Raw genomic sequence first — 24,742 nt, forward strand, 5'->3', positions numbered from 1 at the left:
CTCTACATACTGCATCTGTAATGTTTGTCTGTATGTGTGTTATGTCTGGATGTGTTTTGCATGAGGACCGGAGAATGCTGTTTTGTCGGGTTGTACTTGTACAATGATACTGTAATAAACTTGAATTTAAACTTAAAATATGCTGAAGGCCAAACTACAATTTCCATACGACGCAGACACCAGGCTTCAAACCTGCAGTATTTCTTTATGTCCTTGATACTCAGAAACATTTGTTTAAAACATGTAAATTATTAAACATCTTTACATTTGTTAATTTTTAAAATTGTAACATTTTAAAGTGAAAATATATTGCCTGATATTTGCCCATGCCCTACACAACCACATTGACCACCGCCAGTGGGCTGATAACGCCTCAAACCGTGCATCTTGGCGCCTCACAGTTTGGCGGGCAGCAACCTCCTTTGAAGAAGACCGCAGAGCCCACCTCACTGACAAAAGACAAAGGAGGAAAAACCCAACACCCAACCCCAACCCACCAATTTTCCCTTGCAACCGCTGCAATCGTGTCTGCCTGTCCCGCATCGGACTTGTCAGCCACAAACGAGCCTGCAGCTGACGTGGACTTTTTACCCCCTCCATAAATCTTCGTCCGCGAAGCCAAGCCAAAGAAAGAACACAACCTTTACTCTTCATTGTCTGAGTGGACTTTTTCCACCTGATCCAATCAGGTACTAGTTTTGCAGGCAGATTCCCCATTTAACAGGTCGATGAGTAACCCCAAGGTTGAAGTTTTCAAGCAATTCATATTAAAACAGGAACCGATATCGACCATGCTAAATATTATACAGGTTAAAAAAAATTATGCCTGATATATCCTTTGATATTTATGAGCATTATTTCCGATGCAGAATAAAGACCTTCTGAAAGTGGGCGTGTGGAGTGTGAGCTGGGGTGGGTACGACCACGACATGCACACACAGCAAGTCAACATGCGGCTCCCACCAATCGCACTTTGCTCTGCGTTGCCCAACTCCGTGGCGTCTTTCAGACATGCTGGACGTTGTCACACTTGGACACGGGCTCTGTGATTGACAAGGCGAGCACTTTACAAGACGGCCTGGGGCAAAGTCATGGCGCTATTTCATAACGTGCACCAATGGATTGAAGAGAACCAACCCAATTTTAAGCCCCCCGTTTGCAACAAACTCATGTAAGCTTCTCAGAGCAGGGATGGAAGCCCCTCTGGAAAATGCAGGGAAGATCGTCTGGCAGGGAGTCAACTCGGCGGAGCAGTTTACGGCACTTGGGTTGATGGGAATGAATCACTGCGTTGCTTTAAACTTTAAAGCAACACAGTGATTCATTAAAGTGTTGGGGTTTTGCGTTGAAGGCAATTGTATTAATTTGTTCTGTTCTTTTAAAAACAAACATGCTGGAGGAATTCAGCAAGTGTTGCAGCGGCTCTCTAGGGAAACGTTATTGATTTTATTTGCCTCTTCTAATTTATAAAACTTTTGGTTCACACTTTTAACTCAAAATGATATTTTACAGGCACAATGGCCAGCTTAAGGTTATGTTTGTTGGAGGACCCAATGAAAGAAAAGACTATCATATTGAAGAAGGCGAAGAGGTAAAATGCAATTACTTGGTTGTGTGCATTCAAGAGTGTGGTGACATGTAAAAAGGGCATTTGTTCCAACTGTTTCTTTTTGCTTTTGTTTGTTCCTGTTCAGTTCCCCATTGAAGATTTTCTAGGTATCTTGTATTATCTCTTTGCTTTGAGTACTTGACGACTTTTATTTGAAAGTATCAAGGATTCATTTCTAAGTTTAAAAAAATAACTGGCATGGAGGTTAATGCAGTTTTTTTTTGTGTGTGCAGTCCCTAAAAAGATCTTTGTACATCACCTCAACAGTGTTTTGGGGAAAACTTCCACAAACGTTACAATCTTCAATTGCAAGTTCCTGCGAACAGACTGATTGGTTCTCTCTGTTAATTTCAGAGCAGCATTGCTCAATTACTAACTGCAAGGACCCTGCAATTTACTGACATTTAACCCAGCAGCAGGGTGAAGCTTTGGGAATGAGGGCCAAAGAGGGAGAGAGAAATCATAGTACAATGTGTGGTGCACTGTTAGCCAGAATCAGACACACACAAGGTAAAGGCTTTAATCCTCAAAGATTTCCACAGAGCCAGGCTGTCTGTGGCTGCAACAACTCTGAGTGAGGCCTCGGGAGGCCGGCGCAGGCTTATATCCCTGAGGGTGATTGACACCCAACCGGGTGGGGCTTGATCCATTCAGGCCGACTGATTGACAGCCAGCCAGCTGATGTCCTGTCCCCTTACACTCCTGCAGGTAAAGAGGTTGCCCCCTGCAGTAGGCCAGTGGTGTACCACCACAACCATCAACTCTTGCAGTACAGGGAGAGTGTTAAGCTCTAAAGTTTGTATTTGTGCTTTGGCTGGGCACTGGTGAAAGGGGAACTTGGACAGACATGTGAAGAAATCTGCAGCTCAGCTTTCTAGGGGTACTGCCAGCTGTTCTAGAGGAGATTTCAGTTCCAGTTTCTGACTGAATAATACTTCTCTCAAGATTATTACAATACCTGTATTCTAAACTGTGGTGATCACTTTTCTCCAGTGGATGTCAACTAGCTTTTTACCTCCACAGATGCTGCACAACAAGCTGAGCTCCTCCAGCAGCTTGTTTTTTTGATACAGTTGGTGACAATATTGGTCCCGTTTTTATTGATGAGTTGCAGAAGTGTGTCTTGCATACTGATGATATTATGTATGTGAAACATATCTCAAAATCGTCAGCTACCCGAAGGTGAATTATGGCACAGGCTGAAGGGCCTATTCCTGGCTGTACAGCTCTATGTTTAGATCAATTTCCCGATGGGTTTAATTCAACAAGCAATGGTTACAATCCTGTCAGTGTGTAAAATGGTATCTGCAGGGCTTTTTTTTTTGCTATTCATACATAAGCCTGTTGGTTGATTTTAATGTGAAAATGAGCCTGGTAATGTGCTTTTACAAAGCCCAATTATTAACATTTCTTATGGAACTCATGATGACACGAATGCCCTTTCATCTATTCAAGGGACAGTGAATTTTGTAACACTGTCCGCCACCTGAGTTTAATCAACTTTTATTAAGGGTCAAACTGAAACTTTTCTCTTCTGTACACAGGGCAATGTACATGTGGATATGACTATTACCGATCAACCGTCAATAGCAAAAGTAAATCTGGTCATTGAAGGGGAATATTTTCTTTTGTTTACAAAAATTTTGTTTTTAAAATTCCATGATTTTCTCCAATTTTGAAATTCCATTCTGTATGGGAAATATCAGTCTTTAAAAATTATCCTTTTGATGAAAGATCATTAACTTGAAACTGAATTCACTCTCCACATATTATGCTTCCCTGCTGTGTGTTTGAAGCATTGTTTTTGTTTCAGATTTCCACGATCCACTATTTTTTCTTACTTTACATTCACATACAAGGCTGTTGGTTGATATGACTTTAAATCACTTTTTCCTTTGATTAGTTTCTTTTTCAATCGGCTTGTCATTACAAACACCCTTTTTCAGCAGAGGGACAGCCTTAAGACCACCTGGATGCATCCCCGATCCAAACACTGGCACCTCCTGGACTACATCCTGGTGCGAGAAAGTGACAAACAAGATGTGCTCCACACCATGGTCATGCCTAGCGCGGAATGCCACACTGACCACCGGCTGGTTCGCTGCAAGCTCAACCTTCACTTCAAGCCAAAGCCCAGGAACAATAAAGCCCCCAGAAAGAGGTTCAATGTTGGAAAACTGCAGTCAGACAAAGCGAGAGGAAACTTCCAGGCAAACCTCAAAGCAAAGCTCGACGTTGCAACCCGCCTCACGGACCCGTCCCCTGAAACCCTCTGGGATCAGTTGAAGACTACCATACTGCAATCCACTGAAGAGGTACTGGGCTTCTCCTCCAGGAAAAACAAGGACTGGTTTGACGAAAACAGCCAGGAAATCCAGGAGCTGCTGGCAAAGAAGCGAGCTGCCCACCAGGCTCACCTTACAAAGCCGTCCTGTCCAGAGAAGAAACAAGCCTTCCGTCGCGCATGCAGCCATCTTCAGCGCAAACTCCGGGCGATCCAAAATGAGTGGTGGACTAGCCTTGCCAAACGAACACAGCTCAGCGCGGACATTGGCGACTTCAGGGGTTTCTACGAGGCTCTAAAGGCTGTGTACGGCCCCTCACCCCAAGTCCAAAGCCCGCTGCGCAGCTCAGACGGCAAAGTCCTCCTCAGCGACAAGATCTCCATCCTCAACCGATGGTCAGAACACTTCCAATCTCTTTTCAGTACCAACCGCTCAGTCCAAGATTCCGCCCTGCTCCAGCTCCCTCAACAGCCCCTAAGGCTAGAGCTGGATGAGGTTCCCACCCTGGATGAGACATATAAGGCAATCGAACAACTGAAAAGTGGCAAAGCAGCAGGTATGGATGGAATCCCCCCAGAAGTCTGGAAGGCTGGCGGCAAAACTCTGCATGCCAAACTGCATGAGTTTTTCAAGCTTTGTTGGGACCAAGGTAAACTGCCTCAGGATCTTCGTGATGCCACCATCATCACCCTGTACAAAAACAAAGGCGAGAAATCAGACTGCTCAAACTACAGGGGAATCACGTTGCTCTCCATTGCAGGCAAAATCTTTGCTAGGATTCTACTAAATAGAATAATACCTAGTGTCGCTGAGAATATTCTCCCAGAATCACAGTGCGGCTTTCGCGCTAACAGAGGAACCACTGACATGGTCTTTGCCCTCAGACAGCTCCAAGAAAAGTGTAGAGAACAAAACAAAGGACTCTACATCACCTTTGTTGACCTCACCAAAGCCTTCGACACCGTGAGCAGGAAAGGGCTTTGGCAAATACTAGAGCGCATCGGATGTCCCCCAAAGTTCCTCAACATGATTATCCAACTGCACGAAAACCAACAAGGTCGGGTCAGATACAGCAATGAGCTCTCTGAACCCTTCTCCATTAACAATGGCGTGAAGCAAGGCTGTGTATTGGCACCAACCCTCTTTTCAATCTTCTTCAGCATGATGCTGAACCAAGCCATGAAAGACCCCAACAATGAAGACGCTGTTTACATCCGGTACCGCACGGATGGCAGTCTCTTCAATCTGAGGCGCCTGCAAGCTCACACCAAGACACAAGAGAAACTTGTCCGTGAACTACTCTTTGCAGATGATGCCGCTTTAGTTGCCCATTCAGAGCCAGCTCTTCAGCGCTTGACGTCCTGCTTTGCGGAAACTGCCAAAATGTTTGGCCTGGAAGTCAGCCTGAAGAAAACTGAGGTCCTCCATCAGCCAGCTCCCCACCATGACTACCAGCCCCCCCACATCTCCATCGGGCACACAAAACTCAAAACGGTCAACCAGTTTACCTATCTCGGCTGCACCATTTCATCAGATGCAAGGATCGACAATGAGATAGACAACAGACTCGCCAAGGCAAATAGCGCCTTTGGAAGACTACACAAAAGAGTCTGGAAAAACAACCAACTGAAAAACCTCACAAAGATAAGCGTATACAGAGCCGTTGTCATACCCACACTCCTGTTCGGCTCCGAATCATGGGTCCTCTACCGGCACCACCTACGGCTCCTAGAACGCTTCCACCAGCGTTGTCTCCGCTCCATCCTCAACATCCATTGGAGCGCTCACACCCCTAACGTCGAGGTACTCGAGATGGCAGAGGTCGACAGCATCGAGTCCACGCTGCTGAAGATCCAGCTGCGCTGGATGGGTCACGTTTCCAGAATGGAGGACCATCGCCTTCCCAAGATCGTATTATATGGCGAGCTCTCCACTGGCCACCGTGACAGAGGTGCACCAAAGAAAAGGTACAAGGACTGCCTAAAGAAATCTCTTGGTGCCTGCCACATTGACCACCGCCAGTGGGCTGATAACGCCTCAAACCGTGCATCTTGGCGCCTCACAGTTTGGCGGGCAGCAGCCTCCTTTGAAGAAGACCGCAGAGCCCACCTCACTGACAAAAGGCAAAGGAGGAAAAACCCAACACCCAACCCCAACCAACCAATTTTCCCTTGCAACCGCTGCAATCGTGTCTGCCTGTCCCGCATCGGACTGGTCAGCCACAAACGAGCCTGCAGCTGACGTGGACTTTTTACCCCCTCCATAAATCTTCGTCCGCGAAGCCAAGCCAAAGAAAGACATTGGTACACATGTTATTAAATGGGGCAAAAAGTAAAAGGGAAAAAATATATTTCTAAACTAATAATTAAACCCCACCCTATGAGGGTTGCTGGCCAAGTTAAGGAGTCCACTATTAATAATAACTATGGGGGTAATTTTAAAAAGATAATTAATTGCAAATTTTGAATGTAATTGAGAAAAGGACCCCAAAATTAAGATCCATTGCAGTAGTAGAACATCATTTTTTTTTCTAGAGACAGACATGCCATCTCATCTAACAACCATGGAGTATGAATGGGAGGGACAGCATCTTTCCAACTCAGCAAAATGGCCCTTCTTGCAATGAGGGAAGCAAAAGCCATTATGTGGGATTGTGAAACAGTCAGTATTAAATCCATTGGCCCACTCACTCCAAAATTAGCAATGAAAGGGCTAGGACTCAAATTAAAATTAAGAACTGAAGATAAGGTGCAAAATACCCCATGCCAAAATTAAAGTGAGAAGGACATAACCAAAATGCATTTTTCATATTTAGAGGAAATATTAGGATAAAATTTAGCTAACTGAACCTTAGTGTGCTTGGTGGACTACTTCGAATTAATGAATGCCCAACACAAAGAGAAGATGCGTGAACACGTTTCAAAATAGAATCCCATATAGTTTAATTCTCTTTTACTATCGGACCCCGAGTTTTTGAAACATGTCGAACTTTTTTTTTCCACTGAAAACTCCTCTCCAGAGGTTTCTGATTTGATAGTCTGGGATGCCTTCATTAGAGGTCAAATTATGGCTAATGTTAAAAAGAAGGTGAATTCTGAGAGAAACAACTTGGCTACTCAATTTAAGGTTATTGATCAATAAAAACCTGAGCTTTTTAGAAGGGTTGAGCTCCAAACTAAATTTGACCTCCTTCTTACTTGACCTATACAAACCCAACTCCTTAAGACTAAATCTAAATATTATGTGCACGCGAATAAAGCCTGTAAACTCTTAGTTTGCTAAATTTAAAAAAAAGCAGATATCCAAACAGCTTTTGATTTAATGTAAAATTATTTTCTTAATTTACCTTTTCACTTCTAAAAGTATCTAGTGTATATGTATAAATGTTGAAGTGTTATAAGCACAATTTCTGAAATCTGTTTCACAGTCTGGATTTTTTTTTGGATACAGAGTAAGGATAATAACTCTTTTCCAAACTGTCTTATGCTTAAATATCTTTCTTTTGGACCAAAGTTGAATGCATTGTTTAATGTTTGACTTTGGCAGAATATTGTACAATTTGTCTACCTTGACGCGTCTTTTGGTATGCTTGCTTGTTGCTGCACGGAGGAATTTGATAGGTTTTGTATCTTCGAGATTTTCCCTGTAGGATTTGTGTAAAATGTTTTTTTTTAATTTAATTCCTATATGCTATTCTTCACACTGAGCCATACATCAGCCGTTGATTCGTATATGTTGTTCTATAATCTTCAAGTTTCTTTTGGTATCCATTGTTGGGCAAACTGTTCGGAAAGGGTTTTTTGGGAACAAGGTTTAAGAGCATTTAGAGAAGTCGTCTCCTCGGGGATAGTCAGCAGGGCTTTGTGGGGGGTAGGCCATGCCTCACAAGCCTAATTGAGTTTTTTGAGGATGTAACAACAGAAGTTGATGAAGGTAGGGAGATAGATGTGACGTATATGGATTTTAGTAGCATTTGACAAGGTTTCCCATGGTAAACTCATTCAGAAAGTCATGACGCACTGGATCTTTGGTGATGTAGATTCAGAATTTGCTTGCCTGCAGATCAGTGACTAGTAGAGTTCTGCACGGAGCAGTTCTGGGACCCCTGCTCTTTGTGATTTTTTTTTTTTCTTCTTTTCTAAATAACCTGGATGAATAAATAGAGGGATGGACCAATATGTTATGAAGGTCAGAAGTGTTAATTGTGTAGAAGGTTAATGCAGATTACAACAGGATATGGGGTTGGATAGAAGAGTGGCAGATGGCATTCAATCTGGATACATGCATTTTTTGGAAGGTCAAACTTAGAAGGCAGAGTACAAAGTTAACAGTATGGAAGATGGCCTTGGGGTCCAAATCCATAGATCTTTCAAGGTTGCCATGCAGGTTGATAGGATAGTTGAGAAAGCTTATGGTATGCAGGCCTTCATTATTCAAGAGATTGAGTTCAAGAGTCATGAGATATTGGAATTTTGTGTTCTGTTCTGGTCACCTTGTTCAAGGAAGGATGTGGAAGCTATGGAGAAGACTCGGAGGAGATTTACCAAAATATTGCCCCTGAATTGGAGAATGTGTCTTATGAAGCAAGGTTAATAGAACTAGGGCCTTTCTCTTTGGCGTGAAGAAGAATGAGAAGAGACTTAATAGAGGTCTACAATATTTTGAGAGGAATAGACAGGTTGGACAGCCAGTACCTGTTTCCCAGAGTAGGAACAGCAAATACAAAGTGAACAAAGTGAAGGGATGGAAGTTTAAGGGAGACATCAGGGCTAAGTTTTTTATGCAGAGAATTGTGGATGCCTAGAATACCTTGCCAGGTGTTGGGGTTCTTCACTGGGTGAGAGTAATAAACACAAGAAGACCTCAATACAAGGTGAGGAGAGGAAAGTTTAGGGGAGATGTCCAGGGTATTTTTAAAATAAAACAGCAAGAATAGTGGGTGCTGGAATGTGTTGCCAGGTGTGGTAGTGAAGGATGGTACAATAGGGACATTTAAAATACTTTTTGATTGACACATCAATGCAAGAAAAATAGAGGTTATGGGTGTGAGGTAGGAAAGGTTTCATTTGTTAAGTAGTTTGTATGGGTTAACATTCTAACATTCACAAGACAAAGGAACAGAAGGCGGCCACTAGGCCCATCGAGTCTGTTCCGTAAATCTACACTAAGCTACTCTACACTAGTTCCAATTTCCGGCCTTTTCCCCACATCCCTTGATGCCCTCACTAATGAGATACATGTCTATTTCTTGTTTAAATACTCCCAGTGATCTGACTTCCACTGGTGTGTGCAGCAGTGAGTTCCACAGACCCACAACCTTCTGGCTAAAGAAGTTCTTCCTAATCCCTGTTTTATACGGATAACTTCTAATTTTCAGACAATGACCCCTTGTCCTCGATTCACCCACCAAGGGAAACATCTTACCCGGATCCACCCTATCTAATAAACCTTTCAAAATAGGAAATGCCTCTATGAGATCTTCTCTCATTCTCCTACTCTCCAATGAATGCAACCCAAGATCTGCCAAACGCTCCTTGTTCGTTAGCCCTTGCATTCCGGGAATCATCCTAGTAAATCTCCACACCGTCTCCAACAACATCACATCCTTTCTAAGATAGGGGACCCAAAGCTGCATACAGTACTCCAAATGAGGTCTAGCCAATGCCCCATAGAGCCTCATCAACACCTCTTTACTCTTATACATATTCCTCTTGAAATGAATGCCAACATTCACTTTCTTCACTACCAATTTCACTTGGTCATTAACTTTTAGGTTTCCCTGCATGAGGACACCCAGGTCCTTTTGCACATCCGAGGTCTGATTTTTTTCATTCCATCCACATAGTATTCTGCCTGTTTATTTCCACACCAAAATGTTAAATCTCATCTGCCATAATTTTGCCCAATCTCCTAATCTGTCTATAATCCTTCTGCATCTTTATGGTTTCGACTACACTTCCTACTCCGCCACTTATCTTGGTGTCATCAGTGGCCCTGATACCGACCCCTGCGGAACACCACTAGCAACAGGCAGCCATCCAGAACGGGAACCCTTAATTTCAACCCTTTGCTTCCTGCCTATCAGCCACTTTTCTATCCAGTTTAATAACTTCCCTGTAATTCCATGGGCCCTCATCTTATTTAGCAGCCTAATATGCGGGCACCTTATCAAAAGCCTTTTGAAAATCTAAATAGATAACATCCACAGCCTCCTTTGTCTATTCCTATTTGAGATTTCTTCAAAAAACTCTCATAGGTTGGTCAGCCAAGATCTACCCTTTAAAAATCCATGCTGACTTGGACCTATCCTGTCATGCATCTCTAGATATTTTATCACCTCATCCTTGAGGATTGACTCTAATATCTTCCCAACCACTGACATCAGACTAATTGGCCTATAGTGTCCCTAACGACCTTAGGTTTATTGCACATGACCCAGTCCAGAATTGCAGATCCCCTGGTGGGCTTCTCAACAAACTGTTCAAAAAAGCTATCTCTTTGGTTTTCTACAAACTCACTGGCTTCCAGTATTTTCCTGTCTTTCTCAATCCCCTGCCATGTTAAAATCCCCCATAATTATTTTGATATATTTGTGACATTTCTGCTGTATTTTCTGCTGAAGCTTATTATCCACTTCCCGGCTACTGTTTGGGGGTCTGCATACAACTGCTAATTTGGTCTTTTTACCCTTGACATTTCTTAATTCAACCCATAATGATTCTATCTTTTTTGACCCTATTATGGTGTAATGTTCTATTGCTCGTGACTGACAATGGCATGCATCAATTTTAACTTTTCAGTTACATTGGACCTGTCCAGGTTACCTACCATCCAAACCAGTCCACGGATCATGTTGCAGAGTTGATCCTCCACTCTGTCCTGTCTCACTGACAGAATAATGCCTCGTTGCACATTGATCAGCTCTGTGTTGAACATAATTGTACCTCCAAAGCTGGTGAATAAACTATCCTTGCTGGGACTCAATGCCTCTCTCTGCCAATAGATTCTGGATTTTTTGGCTCAAAGAGCACACTCAGTCTGGGTTGGTAGCAAAACCTCATCCCATCATGCCGTGCACTGGGATACCTTGGGTCTGTGTGCTCAGATCACTATTGTTCACAGTGCTGACCCATGACTGTATTGCCAGGTTCACTTCAAACAGAATCATCAAGATGTCAAATGATAGAACAGTGATGAATTGGCTTACAGAGAGGAGGTTGGGAGACTTGTAAAATGGTGCGAAAACAACCTAAGTCTCAACAAGGACAAGACAAAGGGGATGATTGTGGACTTGAGGTTGACCATTTTCCATTACATGTCAATGGTTCCATCGTGGAGAGCGGAGAGCACAAAGTACCTTGGTGAGCATATAAAGGATGACCTATTCTGGACCCACAACATCTCATTCATCAGGAAGGTGCAGCAGTGCTCACATTTCCTAAGATGGTTGAGGAAAGCAAGGCTACCGGCCTCCATCATGACAACATTTTACAGGAGCACATTTGAAAGCGTCCTTTCTGGCTGCATCATTGAGTGGTATTCTAGCTGCAGAACATCAGAGTGGGGAAGTCCATACAGAGGACCATCAAAATGGCTGAACAGATCACTGGGTTCTCCCTTTTCTCTGTTGACAACTTTCATAGGGAGCATTGCTTAAATAGGGCTTAAAACAATTATAGAAGGCCCTTTCCATCCAGTACTCGGTATCTTTGATCCACTACTATCGAGGAGGAGGAGCATCAAAATCAGGCTGGGAAATAGGTTCTTCTTGCAAACAGTAAGATTGATGAGCTGTATTCTGTAACTGATAAAATGATCCAAATATTATCTATCTCTCTCTCTCTCTCTCTCTCTCTCTCTCTCTCTCTCTCTCTCTCTCCCTGTGATTATCATGTAAAAACACAATGCTGAGTTTCTTCAGCACAGTGATTTTACTTCAATCATTGTGTCTGTTGACTTTCGTGTTTCACTTTGATTATTATGTACTGTGTATGCACCATGGTCCAGTAAACGTTGTTTGGTTGTATATTTATAGGTGATAATAAACTTAAAACTGTAAATTTAGTTTCTGAGTCAATACTGTGATCTAAAATAGCAAGTCATGGCCCAGTTCCAAGCCTTGAGTTGACCCTTCTAGTACATTTTACATAATAAATGCCAATCCTCTTATAAGCGCCTTTTTTCTGGTTTTTATCCTTGTTCACTTTTACCTCAATTCCTGCAATGTTGAGATAAGAGAATTTTAGTTTCAAGATATTTCCTTACTGAGTGTGTATATATTTTATTTATTTTGATTTTTTTCAGTTGTTTTACCAGTTGAAAGGTGACATGTGCCTGAAGATCATAGAAAAGGGAAAACATAAAGATGTACACATTCGAGAAGGGGAGGTTAGTAGAGCTTTCAAGATATTAGATTTAACAAAATTAAATGCATTTATTGTGAATTTTCAGTATTTCTGTTACGATGAAACATAGGCATCTCAACTACCATTGTTGTATTTAAGGTAACGATGAGTGCATAGATTGTGCTATATAATGAACCTAATCTTTTACACATCAGCCAATTACAGTGCCCTCCATAATCTTTGTGGCAATTTTTTTTCCTTTATATGTCCGTGCTCCATTGTTTTAAATTTGTTCTTTAAACAGCTATTTTGTATCTGTCAGCTTTGGGAACAGAAGATAATAATCCATCTCCTAATTACATCTGCAAACAATCAACTGTAATTGACAAATGTTCACCATTCTGCCTCAGTCAACAACACCACCCCTTGTTTCATTTGTTTCTCCTGTCACCACATTTGTCCTATCCAACTTCTTCCCATTTTCTGCAGCTTAAAAACTTTGCTGTTTCCAAACTTTTCCTTATTCTGATTTTTAAAAAAAATCATCTACCTGAATGTAAACAATGTTCCACTGCACCCACCCCTCTCCACCACCCCCCCCCCCCCCCCCAACCATCCCTCCTCCCAGTAAAAGTAGGAATGATGCATCCCCTGATAAGGGTGTCTGGAACCAGGAGTCTGTCTCAAAAATGGCATCAAGAGTTCAGTTGTCATAAAAGAGAGCTCCAGAAACTCATTTGCTGTGTATATTAGAGACCAGGAGCTAAAGTTTTGTTTATTAAAAATAATTGAGGAATTGGAGGTTATCACAAGAAAATGATGAGGTTAAAAATCACTCTTGATCTTCCTAAATGGTAAAACAGGCCATATGGATTTAAAACAAAATCTTTTGCTTTTCTGCAGTTGCAATTTCCATGTTCAACAACGGACATTGACTTTGCTCAAGGTGCAGCCTATGGATTTCAGTTTTCTGTCAGTAAAGTGACAAGCATTCCTACACTAAATTAGCAAAGGGGCCCAAGTTAAAAGGTCCCTACAGGGATGATGATTTTAAAAAAGAAAAAAAAAGGACGTTGATGTTTTGTGAATCACATTTTCCAAGTTCCACTTTTTTTCCCGTCAGCATCAGTAACAAAGACTGTATTCATTACTCAGGTAGAGCTAAATTGGATTGTAGAATCCCAGTATTTTGATACAAATCTTCTAGTGACCACAGAATTTTTAAAGTTGTTTTCAGCGAAGTGCAGTAACTAATGTCGGTAGTGGAGTTGAAGAGTCTGGGTGTTGAAGAAGCAGTACACAAGATCTTGAGCATGGTTTGCTTTTTTTTAAGTTTCTGGCTATATATTAATTTTCAAAGGATCCTCATTTACAAAATGATACTTTACAGTAAAACCCCTGGTATCTGGCACCTATGGGGATTGGTAGATGCCGGATAAGTGAATTTTCCGGTTGCTTGATTGGTGAACTAATGGCGAGGCACGTCAATTTTAAACTTTAGTTTTTTTTAACGTATTTACAGTATAACTGATTATCCAAAATGGTCAGGATCAGGCCTATTTTGGATAAATGATATTTCAAATTATTTTATTCAAATAATTTTAAATAAAAACAGCCCTGTAACAATAGCAAATCACTTGTAACAGTGTTTAAACAAAAACAAGGAAAGGCTTTTTAAATGTGAAATAATTTTTAATTCTCACCAAAAAAATACAACCTGAACAAAATAAGATAAATCCAACATTAAGGAAAACTCAAAATACTACTCGAGGTTTTTTCAAAATCAAAAATTTTTTTCAACCTGTGATGTCCGTTCAGCTTGAAAATTTTTTTTGATAACTGAGGATTTCCGATTGTTTCGGATATTTATCGAAAAATTTTCAGAGGCCAAATGATGTCATTTCGACTTCGAAATTTTTCAGATAAATGAGGATTTCGGATTTTTCTGAAATCCTCAATTATCCAAATAAATAGATTTTTGAGCTGAATAGATGTCACTTCTGGGTCCAAAAAAAATTGGATAACTGAGTACTTCAGATAATCAGAGTTGTACTTTTATGACATTTTCTGCCCGTTGCTTGAATTCCAGATAAGGGGTTTTACTGTATATGTTACTTGGCAAGACACATTACATATCCAATTAATGTTGTCATGCTTCAACAGCATAGTTGTGCTTTCAGAACTTGCAGAGTGTGAGGGAGTTCGGAAGTTCAAAGGGAGAAGGATGAGGAAAAATATGAAGGAATTTCATCTTAATCAAGTGAAACTTCCTTGGTGGAAAGCCAAAAGAGGCGAGAGGGTTAAATAGAGAAAATGTTTTGATTGGTTGAGCTCTTAGCACCATTGTGTCAAATGAATTTCCTTTTATTACTTTCCCTCCTCCCCATTTCCAACTCAGATGTTCTTGTTGCCAGCTCGCATTCCTCATTCTCCACAGCGTCAGGCCAAGACTGTTGGACAAGTTTTTGAAAGGACCAGACTGGAAACTGAGCTGGATGGACTCAGGTAAAACAGGAACTGCAAGAATGAAAGATAGTTAGGATCTCAACTTCCTTTTTTGTATTTAAGGTAACAACAAGTGCATCGATTGTTTTGATATAATTAATGTAGTCTTTTACACCAGCCAATTACTGTGTCCTTCATAATGTTTGGGACAAAGACATTTTTTTTTTCCCTTTATATGCTCCATAGTTTTAAATTTGTAAGAAATAATTCACATGATTAAAGTGCACATCCCAGATTTTTTTTCAAGGGTATGTGGCCTCTACATCTAGAACTGGTTGGAATGTGAATTGTGAAGTCTTATGCCCTCGCTCTGAAACCAGATGGGAATGTGGATTGTGGAGGGCCTCGTGACCTCTCCATCTGGAACCTAGTCAGAAATTGTATCACCTGCCAATCAAGGTTGGACTCTGCTCACCCATTAATGCACACCTGACCATTGACCCCTTTAAATCACTCACTGATGACCAATGGCCCCTTTAAGTCACTTACTAGTTTACATGGGCCAGACTCCCCAGCTTACTGTCTCTGATCCTTGGTCCTGACTATGAACGCTGCTCTACACCAGGTTGCGAACTGTGGACATCGCTGGAGGAATTGTTAGTAAGGTGCGCACTACACTTAGAGTGGGACTGTAGAATTGTGTGGGCATACTTAGCATTGAGCTCCCTGTTAATGCAGGAAATCAGGAGTATCTGCTGAAGTCCCCATCTTGTAGGAGTGTGTTAGTAATTGTATATTACTGCATGTGTGTAACAAGGAGTGAGTAGGCAGCCATTGATATCAGAGATCGCTGCGTCCATTGTGAATGCCTATGTAGTTTTTTTTTAGTATCCTGTTGTTTTCTGTCTTCCCCATTACATTTTCCCATGTGTACAATAAAAATTACTCCTTGTTTGTCAGCTTGTGCCTGTGAACCAACTGAACCTGATTTAAAATCTCATGTAACAACCATGTAGAAATTACAGCACCTTTTAAACACAGTCCCCTCATTTCAGGGCACCAAAATATTTGGGACATAGCAATGGTACATATATTAAAGTCATCATATTTAGTACTTTGTTGCATATTCCTTGTATGCAATGATTGCTGTGATTCATAGACATCACCAGGTACAGAGCATCTTCTCTGATGATGCTCTGCCAGGCCTCTACTGCAGCTATCTTCCACTCCTACTTATACCTGAGGCTTGTCCCTTTAAGTTTTTCTTTAGCTTTCAGAAGGCATGCTCAATTGGATTTGGATCAGGTGACTGACTTGGCTTTGAAAAAAAAACTTCTTTGTTGCTTTAGCAGTACGTTTGGGAGCTTTATCTTGCTGTAGGATGAAGTGCAGTCCAGTGTGTTTGGAGGCATTTCCTTGAACTTGAGCAGAAAAGATGTTTCTATGCACTCAGAATTCATTTTCCTACTGCCATCAGCACTTACATCATCAAAGAAGATGAGTGTGCCTGTACCTGTGGCAACCATACATGCCCAGGCCACAACACCCCCACCACACTGTTTCACAGACGAAATAGTATGCTTTGGGAAGTTCCTTTACGCCTCCACACTTTGCTCTTGCCATCACACTGATACAGGTTAATCTTGGTCTCATCTGTCCACAATTTTTCCAGAATTCTGCAGGCTCTGTTTTAAAAAAAATCTTGGCAAACTGTAATATGGCCATCCTGTTTCTGTGGCTTACTAATGGTTTGCATCTTGCTATGTAGCCTCTGTATTGCTTTTCATGAAGTCTTCTGCAGACAGTAGCTGTTGACACATCCACACCTGGCTCCTGAAGAGTGTTTCTGATCTGTCGTGCATTTGGGGATTTTTCTTCATTATGATGAGAATTTTTCTGTTATCAGTAGTGGAGGGTCTTATCTTACAGTCCCCTTGTGAGTAATGAGCTCATCAATACACTCCTTCTCCTTCAGGATGTTCCAAACTGTTGATTTTGGTAATCCTGAGGTTTGGTTGATGTGTCTTGCTGTTTTATTTTTGTTTTTCAGCCTCCTAATGGCTTCTTTAACTTCTTCACCCTAGTGTTAAAAAATGGCAACTACATACTCCAAAAGTGATTAAAAGCTTAGAAGCAAGCCTCACTCTCTTATACCTGCACCAGTGAAGCATTAACCTGAGTAATCACAAACACCTGTGAAGCCAAATATCCCAAATATTATGGCACCCTGAAATGGTGGGGTGGGGGGGGGGGGGGTGGTGGTGGTATTTGTATAAAAAGTGCTGTAATTTTTACATGGTCAAACCAAATTGTAAATAAATAACCTTGAATAAAATCTAGAATGTGTACTTTAATCAAGTGAATTGTTTTATTAAAATTTTAGAATTGTGGAGCCCAGGGGCAAATAAAGGAAAAATGTCTTTGTCCCTGTAGAGCTCGTCGAAAGAACCAAAGACTTGTCGATCCAAACCAAGGCTTTTATTAGCAAAAGACAGGAGCTCTTCACAGGTGGCCGACCAGTCCGGAATGATCCAACCTGGCTAGGGACACAACCCTTTAAGGCCCAGACCATAGGCGTGGCTTAGCTCTCAGCCAATCGCTGTGAGCACAGTCTAGATACAGTAACTATATACACTATGTACATTGGTGATAGATCTGTACTATCACATTCACCCCTTCTTGGAGAACTGACCCTGGAAAAAAAAAAAAAAACGAGGGAGAGAATGAAAGGAAGGGGTAGGTCGAGGACTGTAGTGGTCAGGGGGTCTGACCATCCGGCTTGACCGCCGTGGTGCCGGGATTGGGGTCGCTGGAGTGGTGTTGCCAGCGGGCTCGTCGGGTGCGACTGCTCCGTCGCTCAATTCCCCAGTCGTGTTGTCGGCAGGGTGGCCCGGGTCGTTGGGGTGCTGTTGGTCCTTCTGTTGCGGCACGGGGCCTGGGGAATAAAGAGTTGGGGAAGGTTGGGTTGGGGGGTTTGCTGGGTCTACCGTGTCCTGAGCTAGGTCCCGCACCGAAACAGTGTCCTTCCGCCCGTCTGGGAACTCAACGTAGGCGTAATGTGGGTTCACGTGGAGTAGAGTCACTCGGTCGACCAAGGGGTCATTCTTTGAGTGCCGGACGTGGCGTCGCAAAAGGACGGGGCCAGGGACGGTGAGCCATGCCGGTACAGTGGTTCCTGATTCGGATTTCCTCGGGAAAAGGAACATCCTTTCGTGGGGGGTGGCATTTTTTGCAGTACATAGGAGGGAGCGGATGGAGTGTAAGGCACTAGTGAAAACCTTCTGCCAGTGAGAGGTGGGGAGACCTTCAGACCGGAGAGCCAGTGTAACCGCTCTCCATATAGTGGCATTCTCCCTCTTGACCTGGCCGTAACCGCGTGGGTTATAGCTCGTGGTCCTTCTTGAAGCGATACCACACTCCAGAAGGTACTGTTGCAGCTCTGCACTCATGAATGAGGACCCCTTATCACTGTGGATGGAATTGGGGTATCCGAAGATGGCGAAAATACTGTGAAGGGCCTGTATCACTGAGGTGGCAGTGGTGTCTGGGCAGGGCACAGCAAACGGGAAGCGGGAGTACTCGTCGATGGCTGTAAGGATGTAGGTATTACGGTTGGTCGACGGTAGGGGCCCCTTAAAGTCTATGCTAAGATGCTCGAAGGGGCGGGTGGCTTTGATAACGTGGGAGTTACCCAGACGGAAGAAGTGGGGCTTGCATTCAGCGCACACCGAACAGGCTCGGGTCATGGAGCGGATCTCCTCGACTGTGTAGGGTAGGTTGCGTGCCTTCACAAAGTGGGCAAACCTAGTGACCCCTGGATGACAGAGCGCCTCATGGAGTTTCTGTAGTCTGTCCATCTGTATGCTGGCGCACGTCCCACTGGAGAGCGCGTCAGGCGGGTTGTTGAGCTTACCAGGCTGGTACAGGATGTCATAGTTAAAGGTGGAGAGTTCGATTCTCCATCTGGCGATTTTGTTGTTTTTTATCTTACCACGCTGGGTGTTGCTGAACATGAAGGAGACCACACGTTGATCAGTCAACAGTGTAAAGCACCTCCCAGCGAGGTAATGTCTCCAACGATGCACCGCTTCAACTATGGCCTGGGCCTCCTTCTCGATCGAGGAGTGTCTACTCTCTGGACCCTGGAGGGTTCTGGAGAAGAAGGCTACAGGCCGACCGGCCTGGTTCAAGGTGGCTGCCAGGGCGAAGTCGGATGCATCGCTCTCGACTTGAAACGGGACAGACTCATCAATCGCGTGCAGCGTCGCAGCAGCGATGTCAGATTTTATTCGATCGAAAGCCGCTCTGGCTTCGGTCGAGAGGAGAAAGGAGGTGGTCTTGATAAGAGGACGCGCCTTGACGGCGTAGTGTGGAACCCATTGGGCGTAATACAAGAAAAGGCCCAGGCAGTGTTTGAGCGCTTTCTGGGTATGGGGGGGGGGGGTAAGTCCATTTGGGGATGCATGTGGTCAGGATCTGGCATGACTATACCGTTCTCCACCACGCAACCTAGAATAGCGAGTCGTGTCTTCCAGAAGACACACTTGTCCAAATTGTAAGTCAGGTTCAGCCGACGGGCAGTTTGAAGAAATTTGTCTAGGTTGGCGTCGTGGTTCTGCGAGTCGTGGCCGCAGATGGTGATATTGTCCAGATACGGGAAGGTAGCGGTTAGGCCATTCTGGTCCACCATCCGGTCCATTTCCTGCTGGAAGACCGCGACACCATTCGTGAACCCGAATGGTACCCTAAGAAATTGATATAGCCGCCCATTCGCTTCAAAGGCCATGAATGGTCGATCCTCGCAGCGGATCAGGAGCTGGTGGTAGGCCAAACGTAGGTCAATGGTGGAGAATATGCAGTATTGGGCGATCTGGTTCACCACATCCGTGATGCGTGGCAGGGGGTACGCATCCAGGAGCGTGAAGCGGTTAATGGTCTGGCTATAGTCGACCACCATCCGTAGTCTTTCCCTGTTCTTGACAACCACCACCAGGGTTCGATGATGCCCTCATCCAGCAATTTACGCACCTCACTCCTAATGAATTATCTGTTTTCGTAACTATATTGCCGACTTTTGGTGGTTTGCAAAAAGTGCTGGCGGGGCAATCCGGAGTGTGGAAAGGCCGCAGGATTGGCCCCGGGGCACGGGGGCAGATTGCTCAGGTGCTTCGGGGGTGGGGCGATGGCAGACCGAGAGGAGGACATGGGATCACTGTTCGGAACTGACACTGAAAGTCTAATCCCAGCAACACTGGGGCGCACAATTGGGGAAGGACGAATAATTTGAAGTGGGTGACTGTTACTCCCTGTACTTCCAGCGTGGCGATGCAATACCCCTTTATCTCGGTCGAGTGTGACCTCGTCGCTAATGAGATCCTCTGGGTGGTGGGGATAATGTCAAGTCCCCAACAGAGGGCCAGATCTGGCTGGATAAAACTGTCCCAGTTTTGACCCAGAGTCAAATAAGCAATTGGTGTAGTATCCATGCACTTTAATCAGTTCCATTGCTCTGGTGAGGGGATGAGAGCATTGCTGGTTTAGTGTTATTGAAGCAGTTGACGGGAGTTTTGCGCGATGACGTCATGCAACGGGATGACGTCGTCAACGCTGGAGGAGCAGGTTGGAAGACCTCCCGGAAGTGCTGTTGTGGCGGCGTCGGCGGATGAAAGGTAAGTAGTGGGGTTTGTAGTTGCTCGCGGTTGGCGGTGGGTAGGTCGTTGGTCGCGGCAGTCGGGCCCCGGCGGTCGTCGGCGATGGACGCTAGGGTGAGTACCTGGTTGGCCGCGGAGGTGGCTGTGGCGGCGGCAGCAGCAGCGGTTGCCACAGTCGGGACCGAGGCCGGGTCGAGTGTTCCGCACGGGGGCGAGAGGCAGGCCAACACCATGGTTGCGAGGGTGGACTGCTCCTTCCAGGTTCGACGACTCCGTGATGTCAGGCATTGCCGTGCAGAGGAGCCCTCGCTCTCATTGGACGAGAGCTCTGGGGAAGAAGAGTTTGAATGGGATAGTGGCGATTCGGCTTCACACGAGGCACTGTGTTTGCTGGTGGCCATTTTAGACCTACAGACTGCAGCAAAGTGGCCCTTTTTAAGGCACTTCTGGCACCTGGCTTTTCTTGCTGGGCACTGGGACCTGCTGTGCTTGTCCCTCCCGCATAAATAACATTTTGGGTTCGCACGGGGCAGTGTAGCAGCAGCCGACAGGCCGTCAGTATCTCGGGGGGTGGTAGGGTAGAAGGGCACTCTACTCACATCAGAACGAGGGGTCCAGTCCCTAGAGAGCTCGGTGGACTTTAAGGCTGCATCCTCCATTGTGATTGCAATCCGGACCACGTCCTCTAGTTTTTCTACCCCTTGCTCGAGCAAGCACAGCCTCACTTCGTTCGATCGGAGCCCGGCCACATAGGCATCCCGGACGAGATCGTTTGTGATCTCGGCAGCAGTTTTGTCCACACAGTTACAGTCCTTGCCCAACGCCTTTAATACTTGTAAATATGACCTGCTGGACTCGCCGGGCTGTTGCTTCCTCGAAGCAAGCACGAGCCGGGCATGAACTCTGTTCACCGGTTGATTATACAGTTCTTTCAGTACCTTTATGGCTGCGGTGTAAGTGGTCTCATCCTGGATGTTCTCGTAGACTCTCAAGGACACCATAGACAGCAATGCTGTTAGATGCTGGTTATCCTCCACCTCAATGAATCTCAGGAAGTTTTCAAAGTTCAGCAGCCAGAACTTAAAGGCTTTGAAGGCTGTAGCTGACTGTGGGTCGATATCAAGTTTTTCTGGCCGAGTTAAACGCTCCATCCCTTTCAAAAAAATTCTTTTTGCTAATAAAATTGTAGAGCTCGTCGAAAGAACCAAAGACTTGTTGATCCAAACCAAGGCTTTTATTAGCAAAAGACAGGAGCTCTTCGCAGGTGGCCGACCAGTCTGGAATTATCCGACCTGGCTAGGGACACAACCCTTTAAGGCCCAGACAATAGATGTGGCTAAGCTCTCAGCCAATCGCTGTGAGCACAGTCTAGATACAGTAACTATATACACTATGTACATTGGTGATAGATCTGTACTATCACAGTCCCAAACATGGAGGCCACTGTTGGTGAAGATTTCTTTTAATATTGGTAATATTTCTATTTTAAAATTATTTCTAATTTTTAAACTGCTGCATTGAAATTTGAGCTGATGCTCCATGTTATTACTCGAGGCAACTGGATCAGTGGTAACAAAACTGTTCTAAGACTAACTTTTATTGTTCGTCTCATCCAGAGAGACCCCTTTTTATGACACACCATCACAGTCAGAGATCATTCAAACTGGCAGAGCATGAACTAGAAGCTGAGAGGGGAGTGGTTAATGAGGAACTCAATTTCAATATTGATTTTGAAGATCAAAAGAAGGCAGAAGCTGGGAAGAACATTTGAGAAAAAAAATCTTGCAAATGGCAGGAAACAGGAGAGAAGCCTCTTCCTGAAGGAGTCAAGTGAACGAAATATAGATTTAACAGGCAGAGTATTCAGTTATCCAGACCTGATAGGAAGGATAAGAGCTGCCCTTGTTTTTTTTTAATTTTGTTCTGCACCTGGCTGACTGGAAATGATTTAGATGGAGGCATTATCTGGTTCAAGTTCTTCACAAAGAGTTGAATTACTACAACTTTATTTATTTTTCCACCTTGTAAATTCAAGGTTGCAAGAAAAAAAAACTGGTATAACCTTCCAAAGGAAGTTGAGTATGGATTTAATCATGCACTAACTTTTGGTGACATTTTGATTACTCTTTTTATAAATCGAGTTCCTGAGGCAACCTTCTACCTGAGTGGCCTGTTGAAAGAAATGGTTCAATGAATTAAACGTCACTAGTTCACACCACACATCAGTTTGTCAATTTAGCAGCGTGGCAGCATTTTAAAAAAATTGTAAGGATATTGAGTAAGCCACAAGATAATTTGGATATTGTTCACCCAACTTCCCTATTCTGATCAAGTGTATCTGCCTTGTTTTGGTGGCACTTGTTGGTCACTATGTATAATTTTTTTTAGAAAGGTGCAAATAAAGAATAGATCATATTTCTTTTGACAGATATTATGTGGGAGATTCTTCTGAAGTCCTGTATGAAAAATGGTTCTACTGTATGGACTTGGGCACACAGCTGGCACCAATAATAAAAGAGTAAGATTTTTTTTTGGTTGTTTTTCAGTTATGGGTGTGCATTGTAGCGTGCTGAACTTGGGTCTTGACTGTTATTGCTCTTGGAACATAAACAATAGGAGGAAGTTATCTGGCCTGTAAGCCTGCTTCACCATTCAATAAGGTCGTGGTTAATCTGGCCATGGAATTGGCTTCAGTTGTGGGCACCTCATTAGAGCACTGGTGTTGTCACTGTGGGGTGGGTGGGGGTGGGGGGGTGGTGGTGTGGGTTCAGACTGCACCAGGTGACACCGTCGGAGGAGTTGACACCAAAATGACTGTCTATAAAATTTTTGTGCAGTGTTTCAGCAGAAAATTATTTTTAAAAAAACAATCCTTGTAGTTAATTAGAACAAAAGTGTTTTTTTTTTTGTAAGCCCAGCTAACGTATCAATATGTCTACACGGCTAAAACTCTATGCACATTTACTTTTTGAACCTTCAAAAGTGCTCAGGTCAGAGCTGTCATATTACAATGTGCTTCAAATCATGTGGTTTTGTCTGCACGCGCTACAAGTATACACTGTTGTTTTTGTGCTGTTGGTGTTTATATAGTTGTCAAATTTTTGTGAATCTATAGCAATAACTTTTCTGAGAATGAAGTAGTATGATATTGTAATTTAAAGGTGTAATTTTAATTTTGTAGTTGTTTATCTCACTACTATTGCCATTACATTCAGTGACAGATGAGTAACATTAGTGCAAAAAAACATTACTAAGGATTTTGTATGATCTGGTATGGGGGGAGGGGGTGGGGGGAAGGTGACACTGAGTTTTCACACTGGATGACACCAACCCTTAGTGATGCCATTGTATTATAGGAAGCATATGGAAGCTATGGAGAGGGTGCAGAGGGGATTTACCAGGATGTTTCCTGGATTGGAAAATATAAGGCAAGCTGAGCAGAACTGGGACTTTTCTCTTCGGAGTGAAGAAGGATGAGACATTACTTAACAAAGGCCTACAAGATTTCTAAGGTAGACAGCCAGCACCTTTTCCCAAGGACAGAAATAGCAAGCGCCTTGGGATATCTGGACAAAGTGAAGGGAGGAAAGTTTAGGGACTAAGTCAGGGGTAAGTTTTCCTTTTGTACACAAAGTTGTGGCATCGTGGAATGCCTTGCCAGGGTGGTGATGGAGTCTGAAACATTTGGGGCATTTAAGAGACTCTTAGTCAGGCACATGGATGTAAGAAAAATAGGTTACAAGGTCAGAAGGGTTTAATATTTTATGGTAGTAATATATAGGTTGGCACAACATAGAGGGCCTTAGGGCCTGTACTGTGCTGCATTTGGGACATTTAAGAGACTCTTAGTCAGGCACATGAATGTAAGAAAAATAGGTTACAAGGTCAGAAGGGTTTAGTATTTTTTGGTAGTAATATATAGGTTGGCACAACATCGAGGGCCTTAGGGACTGTACTGTGCTGCATTTGGGACATTTAAGAGACTCTTAGTTAGGCACATGGATGTAAAAAAAAAAAAAAAAAAAAATAGGTTACAAGGTCAGAAGGGTTTAGTATTTTTTTGGTAGTAATATATAGGTTGGCACAACATCGAGGGCCTTAGGGCCTGTACTGTGCTGCATTTGGGACATTTAAGAGACTCTTAGTCAGGCACATGGATGTAAGAAAAATAGGTTACAAGGTCAGAAGGGTTTAGTATTTTTTTGGTAGTAATATATAGGTTGGCACAACATCGAGGGCTTTAGGGCCTGTACTGTGCTGCATTTGGGACATTTAAGAGACTCTTAGTCAGGCACATGGATGTAAGAAAAATAGGTTTCAAGGTCAGAAGGGTTTAGTATGTTTGGTAGTGATATATAGGCTGGCACAATATCGAGGGCCTTAGGGCCTGTACTGTGCTGCATTTGG

General features: G+C 43.5%; 1 protein-coding gene across 3 annotated transcripts in view; it reads left to right on the forward strand.

Annotated features, from left to right (window-relative positions):
• Positions 1 to 966: 966 nt before the first annotated feature.
• The window catches only part of haao (3-hydroxyanthranilate 3,4-dioxygenase), an 80,159-nt gene continuing 56,383 nt past the window's right edge, over positions 967 to 24,742 (forward strand). The window contains exons 1-5 of one of the 3 annotated variants that reach the window (XM_069931133.1): positions 967 to 1,171; positions 1,513 to 1,591; positions 12,199 to 12,282; positions 14,638 to 14,744; positions 22,764 to 22,853. In XM_069931133.1, the coding sequence (XP_069787234.1) occupies positions 1,092 to 1,171; positions 1,513 to 1,591; positions 12,199 to 12,282; positions 14,638 to 14,744; positions 22,764 to 22,853 (440 nt within the window). In that variant the 5' untranslated portion in view covers positions 967 to 1,091. The remainder of the gene's footprint in view (positions 1,172 to 1,512; positions 1,592 to 12,198; positions 12,283 to 14,637; positions 14,745 to 22,763; positions 22,854 to 24,742) is intronic. The other 2 variants (XM_069931131.1, XM_069931132.1) reach the window with 2 other exon arrangements.

The sequence above is a fragment of the Narcine bancroftii genome, chromosome 4, assembly GCF_036971445.1.
Source record: "Narcine bancroftii isolate sNarBan1 chromosome 4, sNarBan1.hap1, whole genome shotgun sequence".
Classification (NCBI taxonomy): Eukaryota; Metazoa; Chordata; class Chondrichthyes; order Torpediniformes; family Narcinidae; genus Narcine; species Narcine bancroftii.